General features: G+C 33.9%; 1 protein-coding gene across 1 annotated transcript in view; it reads left to right on the forward strand.

Moving 5' to 3' along the window:
- LOC106466330 (serine/threonine-protein kinase unc-51-like) overlaps positions 1-10797 on the forward strand; it is a 157640-nt gene that overhangs the window by 69842 nt on the left and 77001 nt on the right. Inside the window, exons 10-11 of the mRNA XM_022394311.1 lie at positions 7161-7243; positions 9176-9220. Coding sequence (XP_022250019.1) covers positions 7161-7243; positions 9176-9220 — 128 coding nt within the window. The remainder of the gene's footprint in view (positions 1-7160; positions 7244-9175; positions 9221-10797) is intronic.

Below are 10797 nucleotides of genomic sequence, written 5' to 3' on the forward strand. Positions count from 1 at the left end.
CTACTTCCTTCAATAATTGGAACTTCAATGTGTTCTTCCATGCTCTTACCCATCCTTTGTTTGAGCCTTAATCTTTGTGTTCATTATATCAAAAATTCCTTGTAGTCCCTCTTCCTGCTCATGTTCACATGCAGACATCATTTTTTGCATTTTGTTTCACAGTTCCTATGTTCTCATTTTCCTGATCGTTCCTTTATGTGCAAAACTTTGGCTGCTCAAGAGGGTAATTCTACCCTCACACCCATTTCCCTTCTCTCTATATCCCACATTTCTGACGGTTCCAATCCCAACTGCCTCCTTTGCCCAGTCAGGGCTCTCTGATTATATATGACACATACTGCTTCTTTTCATGGTTCCCGAGTCCATTTGTTTATTTCCTGGAATTCTAACCTCTCTTGTAATCTTTCTTCTATTACTCTTACAGGTTAGATTTGCCAATTAATTTGCCTGACATATTCTTCCCTTTCTCCTGATGATTGTTGAGTAATTCAGATTTCTTCCAATCAGATCCATTACCTTACTATGTCCCTGGCTGCACATTTCTGTCTTCCCTCGGAGGACATCATTAGTGCTGGTATGTGGACCCCTACACATACCTTTACATCTCATTATCTCCATCACATGGTCATTTTCTGCTTTTTGGGGTTCTACATACCTCATGTTGCCATTTTGTGCTCTTTTGTTTCTCTGTGAGAGGTAAGTCCTACCTTCATTTTCTTTTCTTTGTAGGGGCTTTTATTGCATGTTTGGAGCACCCTCTGTGATGAGTGTTGCCTGACCATGTATACTTATTCTTAAATCTGCACTGAATGACCTGTGATAATATACCATGGTAAGTGATTGTGAATTTGAAGATCTTCCTACAGTGGACATGATGTACAATTCCAGATGCCACCAGATGTTGGTTGATTAACTCCATCATCATGTTCTCTGTGTTTTCAAAATACAATTTCCTAACACATATCCAGATCATTTTAAGTTCACCGTTGAGATGGGGTGTTTCACAGGACCATTCTTATGTGTACTTCTCTGTCTTTCACTTCATAAATATGTGTCTCGGACCGTACACTCATAGAATAACATGAGTAAAGCAGACAGGGATTGCTGCCCATCTCTAATGATCCTCGGAATTTGACTCTTGTCCTACCACAGATACAATGTAAAATTCCAGACAACGCCAGGTGTTGAATGATGCACTCCATCAATGCGATCGCTCTGCTTTTCAATATAGGGTATTGCAATCAACCATTGCACTGTCTCTGGTACTGTGGTCCTCTGGCTATCCAATGCATTATTTACCTCCTTCTTCTAATGGAGTATGAGTCCTTGCCACTTGGGTGGTGGACCATGGAGGCCGGTCCTCCTGAGTGTGCATAATACCACTCAGTTGAGAGTAGGGCGGTGTCATTCTGGTGGTGTAGATAGCATATGCTCTTCCTACTGTAGACCTGATGTTTAATTCCAGATGCTGCCAAGTGTTGGATGTTGTACTTCACCATATTTATATATATATATACATTGCAATTTGCCTCTTTGGGTGAAGAACCCTGCTTCCTCCTGTCTGCCATGTGTCAGTTCCACAGATATGATGTTGATTGGAGTCAGTCTAGCCACATAAGTTCTCACATGTGTTTGGATGGTTTCTGTCCTCCTACTATGGACTGGACAATATGGCTGCCTCTCTTCCTACTGTCTGCTGGATGTCAGTTCCCAGTGGATCTGGTGTTGGTTGGAGCTAGATGAGACACATGAATTTCTGCAGGTGCAAGGTTTAGTACCTTCCTCCAATGCTGCCAGGTTTTGGACTGGAGATGAACACCTATCTGGCCCTTCACCTTCCTACCATTAGCAGGGTGATGGTTCCTGGTGGATGTGGTGTTGATTGTGGTGGATGTGCAGGCCTTTGGAGGTCGGTTATTGGTACAGAAGCTCCTATACCCTGCCAGTATCCATTTTTGAGGTGAAAGGTAGAGAACCATCTTCCTACCATGGACCTGATGTACAATTCTAGGTGCCACCAGGTTTTGGTTGAGGTTGAACTCCAATTTATGGTCTGTCATGCCCTAGCTACTCTACACTGAGGGGTCTCATTATTTATGTAATTTTTCTTGGGGTCTCTCCTTTATTTCTACACCTCTCCTAGTGTAGTTTGGTGTGCTATTACCAACCTTGAAGTGGTTAACAGCTGCAAGATTAGAGAGAGCACTAGTTACGAAAAAGGTAGTGTTGCACTTCTGCTTGGAGGATTGCTGCATAATCACTTGCATGTTAGTATGCAGTTATATCACGTTAACATACATGAGGGTAAGTGGGAGTATCAAGGTTAGTGGTGAGCAAAAATTTGTGCTGATAGAGGGAGTATAAGTCGAGAAAGCTTTTTGTGAGAGGAGGTAAGTGTCTATTGGAAATACATTGTTGCTTGTTGGTGTCAGACTTGCACTCATTTGCAATGTGCCCTATTTTATAACAAATATAGTATCTCTTCTTCCATATGTCTATTAACCTCCTGTCACCTTTGGTGGACTCCTGATTCTGGTCAGTTACCACTGGTTTCAACTTTAACTGGTTATTCTTACAATTGCTAGTTATACTCCCTCCATGGGATTCTATATACTGTTCTGCCAGGTTGATCATCCCACTCCACATCTTTTGGTGCTCTCTGCTTTAAGAAGTGACATGTCAGTTGAGCAGGTGATCATGAGCTATTCATGTATTAGTAGATCTGCCAGTCCTTTAAAATTGTTTTCACACTTGGCCAAGTCAGTCTATCTTGTGAAGTATCTCAGTAGATGTGCCACAAACTGAAATACAGTTTCTCCAGTGTCAAGTTTGACTTCTCTGAATTTCTGGTGAAAACCTTCCTCGGTAAGTTAATAGCACTTTTTTACTTGTCATAGACCATGACATCTTCTGATGTCATGCCAGCATACACTTGTACACCTTTTATTGTGAGAAGGAGGCTGAGACAGAATACCCAGACACCTTTGCACCAGTTTTGACTTTGGGCAAACCCTTCATATCTCTCCAAGAAAGCATCTGTATCATCTTTCTGTTCATCAAATTTGGGGCAACCAAGGTTGGCTAATCCTGACCCCCACTGTCTTCATCTTTTTATTGGGTGAGCTTTGATATCTCAATTTATGCTCTTATTCTCTCTCTTTGTAGTCTCTCCTTTTCTTTTTCTCAATATATATATATATATATATATATTGAGAAAAAGAAAAGGAGAGACTACAAAGAGAGAGAATAAGAGCATAAATAATATGTCACTGCCAATGCTATTCTCTTTATTTTGTTTTTCATCCTTTTGTATTATTTTCAGTTGAGTAGTTTTTGTGTTGTGTTAGGGTGTCTACTCTTAAATTGTGCCCAATTTGCATTTTCTTATTTTCTTTCCATTCTTTATTTAGTTTCACTTATTGCGATTGTAAGCTTGTACCTCCACTTTGCATTTTTTAATTTAAAGGGTTATTTTTGTGTTTTATTTTACTGTAAGTTCTATTAATAGTGTATTGAAGAATTTTGAGTTCACATTTTAGTTTATGAAATTAAGTGTAAAATCAAAGAGTTTTCTTTTAACAATGTAATTTGTAAGGTATATCCTTTTAAATACATTTAAAAGTTGTTTTATGCCTTTATAGTTCAATGAAAATCATTGTTAAAGGGTTTTTATTATGCCTGTTTCATTTCAAGTGTTTTTGGAATATAGTAAAGTGCATCTTGACAATGTTGCATGTTTAATGATGATTAGTTTAAAATTGAATTTACTTACTATCATGGGAGAAGCTTGAAAGAAAGAATAGAAGAAAAGTGTGTTATGCAAGCATATAATATGTTTTCTAACTGCTTTAGTGATATAGAAATTTTATTTAAACTTTTCTGGTTATGTAGTTTAGAGATGTTTATATTGTTGAAGGATATTTTTTATTTATCTCATGGATTCTCTGCATCTAGTATTTTACAATGTACATCTTCCAAAATAGTGATGAACACAACTGTAAAAAGTAAATGTTTAGTGAAAAGAAAAGTGTGGCGTATAAACATATCATGCATTTACTACCTTCTTAAATTACTATAGTGTTATCCTGAGTTTATCATTTATTCAGATTATTTGCTGTTTTTACATAACATGTGGTCAGAAAGTCATTAAGTTAGTTTCATTCTAGTTATCTTTGTTTCTTTGCCATTTTTGTTAGATCACACCATGAGTGGAATGGTTATAATGGTGCACATTATACAATAAAGTAGACAGTAGTGTCCTTCAATGTTATGTCAGTTAGTGTCTTGAAGTTATGGTCTACCATGTGTTTGAATGAAAATAACCTGTGATGTGGATAGCACTAGTTGCTCTGGGTAAATGTGACGTTACCTGTGAAGTAAGTATTGAATTTAAAACAACCTGGTAAATAATCTTGGGCTGATCAGTTTGAAGTAAGAGTTGGTTCAATTTAGTATAGTTTTCTTTCCTCCCCCTGCATTCTACATTGGATTTGTCCAGCAAGGAACCTTTCACTAGTTTAGTCTTTAGTGATGTCTTAGTGTTGTGATCATTTGATTATTGTGTGAGGTTTACAAGTGTAAAATTGTCCTGTATTATTATATTTGCATTTATTTTATGAATAATGGTGAATGTAAATAAGAAAAAGTCATACACCATTAAGGAAAAACCAACAATTATTGAAAGAGTAAAAAGTGGCATTTCAAAAGTGTAAAGTAAAAGGAAGTTGGGCAGGGCAAGATTAAGGTTTAGTGGGGCCCTATGCCCAGGTACTATTTGGGAATAATAATACTTACTTTTGCCTCTATTCTGCTAATTTCTTTACTTGGGTGGTTGGTGGGGCTCCTGTATGACCGGGGCCCTAGGTGGCCTGTGTGTTAATTGGTACTGGAGTTGGGTATTCTGAATGGTATTATACACAGATGGATAGCAGAAGAAGGAAGGCTATGTTTATTCTTAAACAAGTTGGATGAAACTCCAAGGTTGGAAAGGAAGAAGACAAGGCTCTGCAAGAACAAAAGAGCAGATGATTGTTTATACACATGATGTGTTCAGAAACATAGCTTAGGTTCACCAGTGACAGAACCTGCTCTGAAGATGGAAGTTGAGAAATTTTTCCAGGACCTAAAACTTGAAGGCAAATTTTGTGCCACTAATGGATGGCTTTAGCACTGGTAAAAATCTCATGATATTGGGGAAGTAACAATTTCTGGTAAATCAAAATCATGTGATACTGAAAAGTGATACTGAATTCCCTAAAGAATTCCAATTTGTCACAGAGAAGGAAGTTTACTGTGATGAGTAGCTGTACAATTGCAATGAATCTACCTTATTTTATAGGATGTTACTTATGAAATCCTTGGACCTAAAATCAGCTCAAAACAAAACAAACTTGAATTAAAGTAAGGACAGAGTCATGCTTTTGTTTTGTATCAGGAAAAGTAAGAGTCCAAGATACTTTAAATTTGTCAATTTAAAAAACTTCCTGTAAAATACATGAGCAGCTTAAATGCTTGGATAACTGCAAACTTATTTTTGACCTGATTTCATTACAGTTTTGTTCCATCAGATTGCTAGTTCCAGCATTTGCCAAAGAAACACTTGGAACTGAAGGCACTGTCATTTTTAGATAACTGTCTGGCTCACCCATCTGCTGACAGTCTTATATTCAAGGATGGAAATTTAAGGATTTTTATCCAGAAAAATACCATTACTCTAATCCATTACCTTGGTTAAGGAATCATCCATGCTTTCAAAGTAAACTATAGACAGGAGTTACTGTTAACTTTGCTGTCTACAGAAAGTGAAGGTTCTGAATTTCTAAAACAACTAAACTTGAAGGAAGTGGCACACAAAGTTGGTGTTACGTGGAACTTTATTTTAAAAGTTGCCATATGAAATTGCTTGGGAAAATGTCATTTGTTGTAAATGAAGAGGAGGTGATTCAAGAAGATAATGATAAAGTGGTGGAAAATAGGCCTACTGCAATGGCAACAGATTGTGATCTTTGGACAGTTAGGGATATCCTTGGGGAGCCAGAACTTGTAGAGAACATGATCAAATAATGGGTTGATATTGACAAGGAAGAGCCAGTGTACAGTGTTGTCTTGACTGATGAAAACATTGTTGAAAGTGCCATCAAGGAAAAGGGGACCAAAGGAAGGACCAAGAGTTGGAGGATCAAAATGAAAAGCATGTTGATCTGCCTAATGCTTAGGAAGCACTAAGCGGCTGGGTAACTGTGATTACATAGCTAGAGGAACAACAGCTTGTTGAGCCAGTGAAACTTTTGCAATTAGCATCTCTGAAAAAAATAATCTAGCAGAAAAAATTTGTAGTAAAAAAAAACAAAAAATTACTGGCTTTTTAAAGATATGATTCAACTAAATAAATTCCATGTACTATCTTTATATTGATGTCAATACATATAATTTTGTATTTTGTTGTAGCAATTAAAGAAAATGAGAAAAATTAAAACAGTTGTATATAAATACTGTATTGGGTCACCATGCCTCCCCCAAAATCTGCATTATAACTGGGGAGCACTATACAAACAACATTTCTTTGTCCAAAGCATATACATATACTGTTTTGTGTTTTCTGTCATAATAAAGATTGTGCTTTTCTGTTTTACATTGTGTCCAGTCTCACTATTTTTACCAACTCGGGTATTCAGAGAAACATAGTATTACTAAATATCTTTTTTTCAATCTCATGTTATTCTACAGACCTATCCTGTCACTCTAAGGGGGAATCAGTTTGACTTGAATATACCAAAGAAGGTAGTTTTTATGTGACCACAAATTTGAAGCATTTTGGTGCAATACTTGATTCAGGCTTAATTTGTGATATAAACTAAATTTTATTTTGTGATGGAAATACCTGTTAAATGTTTATTGTTAGAACTACTCACCTACAGTAATAACTTTAGAGCAACATATGAATTATAAGTATCCCATCAGGTCAATAAAGTTGGCAATGAGTGTGTGGGTTACCTAGTGACTCAAAATTAGTTATAATGTCCTTTTTTTAGGATTTTGCCAAAGATCAAGTCCTAAATATACAACAAAAGCTTCAATTAAGTCTTATTTTAAGGCTACATTTATGCTTATTTCAAAGTCAAAGGAATGTCTTTCTAATAATATACATATGTTTTTTGTAGAATACCACCAGGCACCTCATCAGAGTTGAATGATCTTCTTCTAAGATTATTGAAAAGAAATGCGAAAGACAGAATGGATTTTGGTATGATTCAACCACAATTTAGAAATAAATTTAGAAATGTTTAGTCTATTTTTGTGCCCTTAGTCCACTTACATGTATCCTGCCATCATTGTGAGAGCTGTACTTGGGTTGGTAACTAGAATAAATACACTGATATTGCTAGAATATCTCTTACATATTTTGTTTCACATCCATCCAGTTAATCCTATCTGAAACAGAAGAAACATGGTTTTATAGTATCATGTTCAACCAAACTATGTGGTTTGCTGTTACTTGCTACTAGGTAGTATAACAAAGCTAAAAACTATGTGCTTAGACCAGTCAAATCAGATTACAGGGTCAAGTTTCTCCTACTTATCCTGTAGTTTTAATAATAAGGACAAGGTAGCAAAATTGTAATATGCTTCATTTTAGCTATTAGATAAACATTAGGAATAATGTTTTTGGTGTAATCTTGGAAATTTATTTTGTTTTTGAGAATACTGTGATAAGTGTTGATAAACACACTTGCGTATTTGTATACTTGTTCACACCATGTCATAATGAAACACTGATCAATCTGTATTTGATTAAATTTCCTAAAATTTCTTCCAATTTAGAGTTCAATGTAAATTTTTTTATATGCATGTGACTGTTATAAAAGTGTGTGAAAAAGAATTAAGGTAAAAACTTGACTTTTTTTTTAAAGTAAGTAATTGATATTCAGACAAGTACAAAGTTATATTTTTATATTTTGTGCAATGTTTAATAACTGGGAAAACAATGGTTAGTGCTTAAATCAGTGGTAAACATTGTGTTACTTGTAGATATAAAACAGAATTTTAAGTATATATGAAAACAATGGCAGTGTTCTAATATGGATGAAGTTAATGGTAAAAACTGTGCTACATCTAAATGTAAAATATACTTGTGTAAAGTTTATTGGCTGGGAAATCAGTGGTAAAGTTCTGCTAAGACTGAGGTTAGAGGGCAGTTATTTTATTTGTTGATATAAAATATTTTAAATTGATAGAATGTGGTAGCAGTAAAAGCTGAACTAAATTAATACGTATCTTTAATGTGTAATGAAAATATTCCTACACATTGTAGAAGTTATATTTACATTAAACTGTGCTTAAAATAAGTGATGCAAAATAAACTTGTAAGTTAGAAAACTAGAAAATAATCTGGTAAATATAGTTTCCCTTTCAGTTAAGTGTGATTCAACAAGAAAAATGTTTTGAAATGAATAAAAGAAGTGGGGTTATGTGTATAATACATTCATAACAAAATATAATTATGTTTGGTGAGGATTATATGATTATATTTTGTAAAGATGGGGAGAGGATCAACTGACCCCTGCCTCATAAAAAGTGACACTCCTTTAGAAAAATAAATTTATTAAAAAAAAAAGTAACAACCAGCTACTTTCACACCTTCTCCACTCAGATATAACAAGCCAATGAAGAACAAAAAATAAGAAGAATTTTCAGAATGTGGAAAAAGAGCTGAAAGTTGCAAACCTTAAGAAAAAGTAAAATCTAAGATCTGACTAATTCAGTTTGTTTTATTACATAACTCTTTATCTATCATGTGTGTCCTAGTAACTGTAATAATGCTAAACTTGCATGTGTATCATCTTCCTAAGGTTTATCAATTATATAAATTTGAATTTAACATTACTTCACTTCTTCCCTATATCTTGACATTTACGTAAAAATGCTTATTGATTTAAGTTGTACTGTTGTTAGTATGTTAAAAAATATAATTGATATTATTGTTAAACTACATAATGTTCTTCAGATATGTTTAATGCTAGGGTGGAAAAGACTGATAGGTTAAAAAAATTAAATAATCTAAGAAGTATAAAGAGTAAGTGGTGAATGTTGTGAAATAAAGGGAAATATTGTATTTACTTTGTTACTTTGGGTATTACTAAGAAGTCTGTTTGAAATTTTGTATTTTGTTTTCTAGATGAATTCTTTTCTCATCCCTTTTTGAAACCACCCACAAAGAAAAGTAAGTTAATGCATGTATCTTCTGATTTCTCCATTCAAGTTTGTTTAAGAAGTGACTAAATAGGGTACATTATTCATATAAGACATAATATGAATGTAAATATGGTACATAACATAGTTTTGAGAATGTAAGTCATTTGCTTTTATTAAAAATCATTACTCAAAATGTCATTGATGTAACCCTCTCTCCACAGGCATCTTTTTCCTTGCATGTCACAAGGTTTTTATGAGTTCCATCCAAAATTTAATTAAACTACTTTCTTTTTATGGTATTCCAAAATATAATATAATAGTATAAAACATAGCTAATAATCCATATTTTAATAGTATATAAGTTTTAAGTTCTTACTTTTATAAGGTAATGTTAAAAAAAAACAAAAAACTAGAATTTCCTGTAGTGTGAGAATTGTAAAATTTGCTCTCTAGGCATCCCCTCTTCTCTAATTTATTTACCACCCCTCTAAGAAGTATGAAATTTAAATGTCAGTTACTTAATATAATATTGTAATTGCTCAGATAAAGCATAATTTTCATAGCCTTCAATATAACATCGTTACAGAGTTATGAAATAAACAACCGACTCCTCTTGCCAATTCTCACCTGTCACATCCTTTCTTTCAGAAATTGCCAATAGTTCTCTCTGACATTCAATGCTATAGTATTTATAACCAATAGAAAGCCAAGATTTTCAACTGTCAAGTAACATATTAAATTATGTTGTTTTCTGTAAAGAGAATTGTCAATTTCTCTTTCGGTTCAAGCTTGATTCCCATGGGAAACGCATCGACGAACTTAGATAAAGGTTTAACGGCTCTTTTTGCATAGTTAGAAAGCTAGAATAATTGTGGTAGTTGTGGGAAATTCTCTGCTTTCTTCAAGTTACTATTCTGTGTTCTTTGGTGCATTATTCAATTAAATAAAAAATTGTTTAGGACAGTACTTCCATTAGTATATAAAAAAAAGTATGGTTAAGTGTCATTGACAGTTGACAGCAAAAAAAGAAAAGCTGGTTAAGTACTTTATTCTTGTTTTTTATGTGTATTCTTTATTTCTTATTACAAAAGTAACTAAAATGTAAAAATAGCAAACTTTTATGTTAGTTAAGGTTATAGTAGGTAAAATAAATAATAAATTGACTAACTTATGGAACATTGTCTGCTTTCTTCAAATTATTATTCTGTGTTCTTTGGTGCATTATTCAGTTAACCCTTTTGAGATGGGTCATGGGTGAAAGTCCATGTCATTTTGTTTGTTGACTTGCATTCAAAATGTTATTGAATTACTGTTTCATGAATTTATGTCAATAAGTTTGGTATCAAACTGTAGATTATAATTCAAATTTTAGTCCTATACATTACTCAGTTTCTTAATTTTAAAGCAAATATTAAAAAACACAGATAGGTGTTGATTTATGTGTGTCACGTGGTATGTTGAATGCAGCACTGGTTCAAATTAGATGTTTGTGAAGTCAAAATACTAAGTCTATAGTTTCGTACAAATTATTAGGTCATCAAGAAATTAATGTTACATTTTGGAACACTTTCATCAACCACCCCCCAAAAATGTACATCACATATA

Source organism: Limulus polyphemus, unplaced genomic scaffold, assembly GCF_000517525.1.
Source record: "Limulus polyphemus unplaced genomic scaffold, Limulus_polyphemus-2.1.2 Scaffold2225, whole genome shotgun sequence".
Lineage (NCBI taxonomy): Eukaryota > Metazoa > Arthropoda > Merostomata > Xiphosura > Limulidae > Limulus > Limulus polyphemus.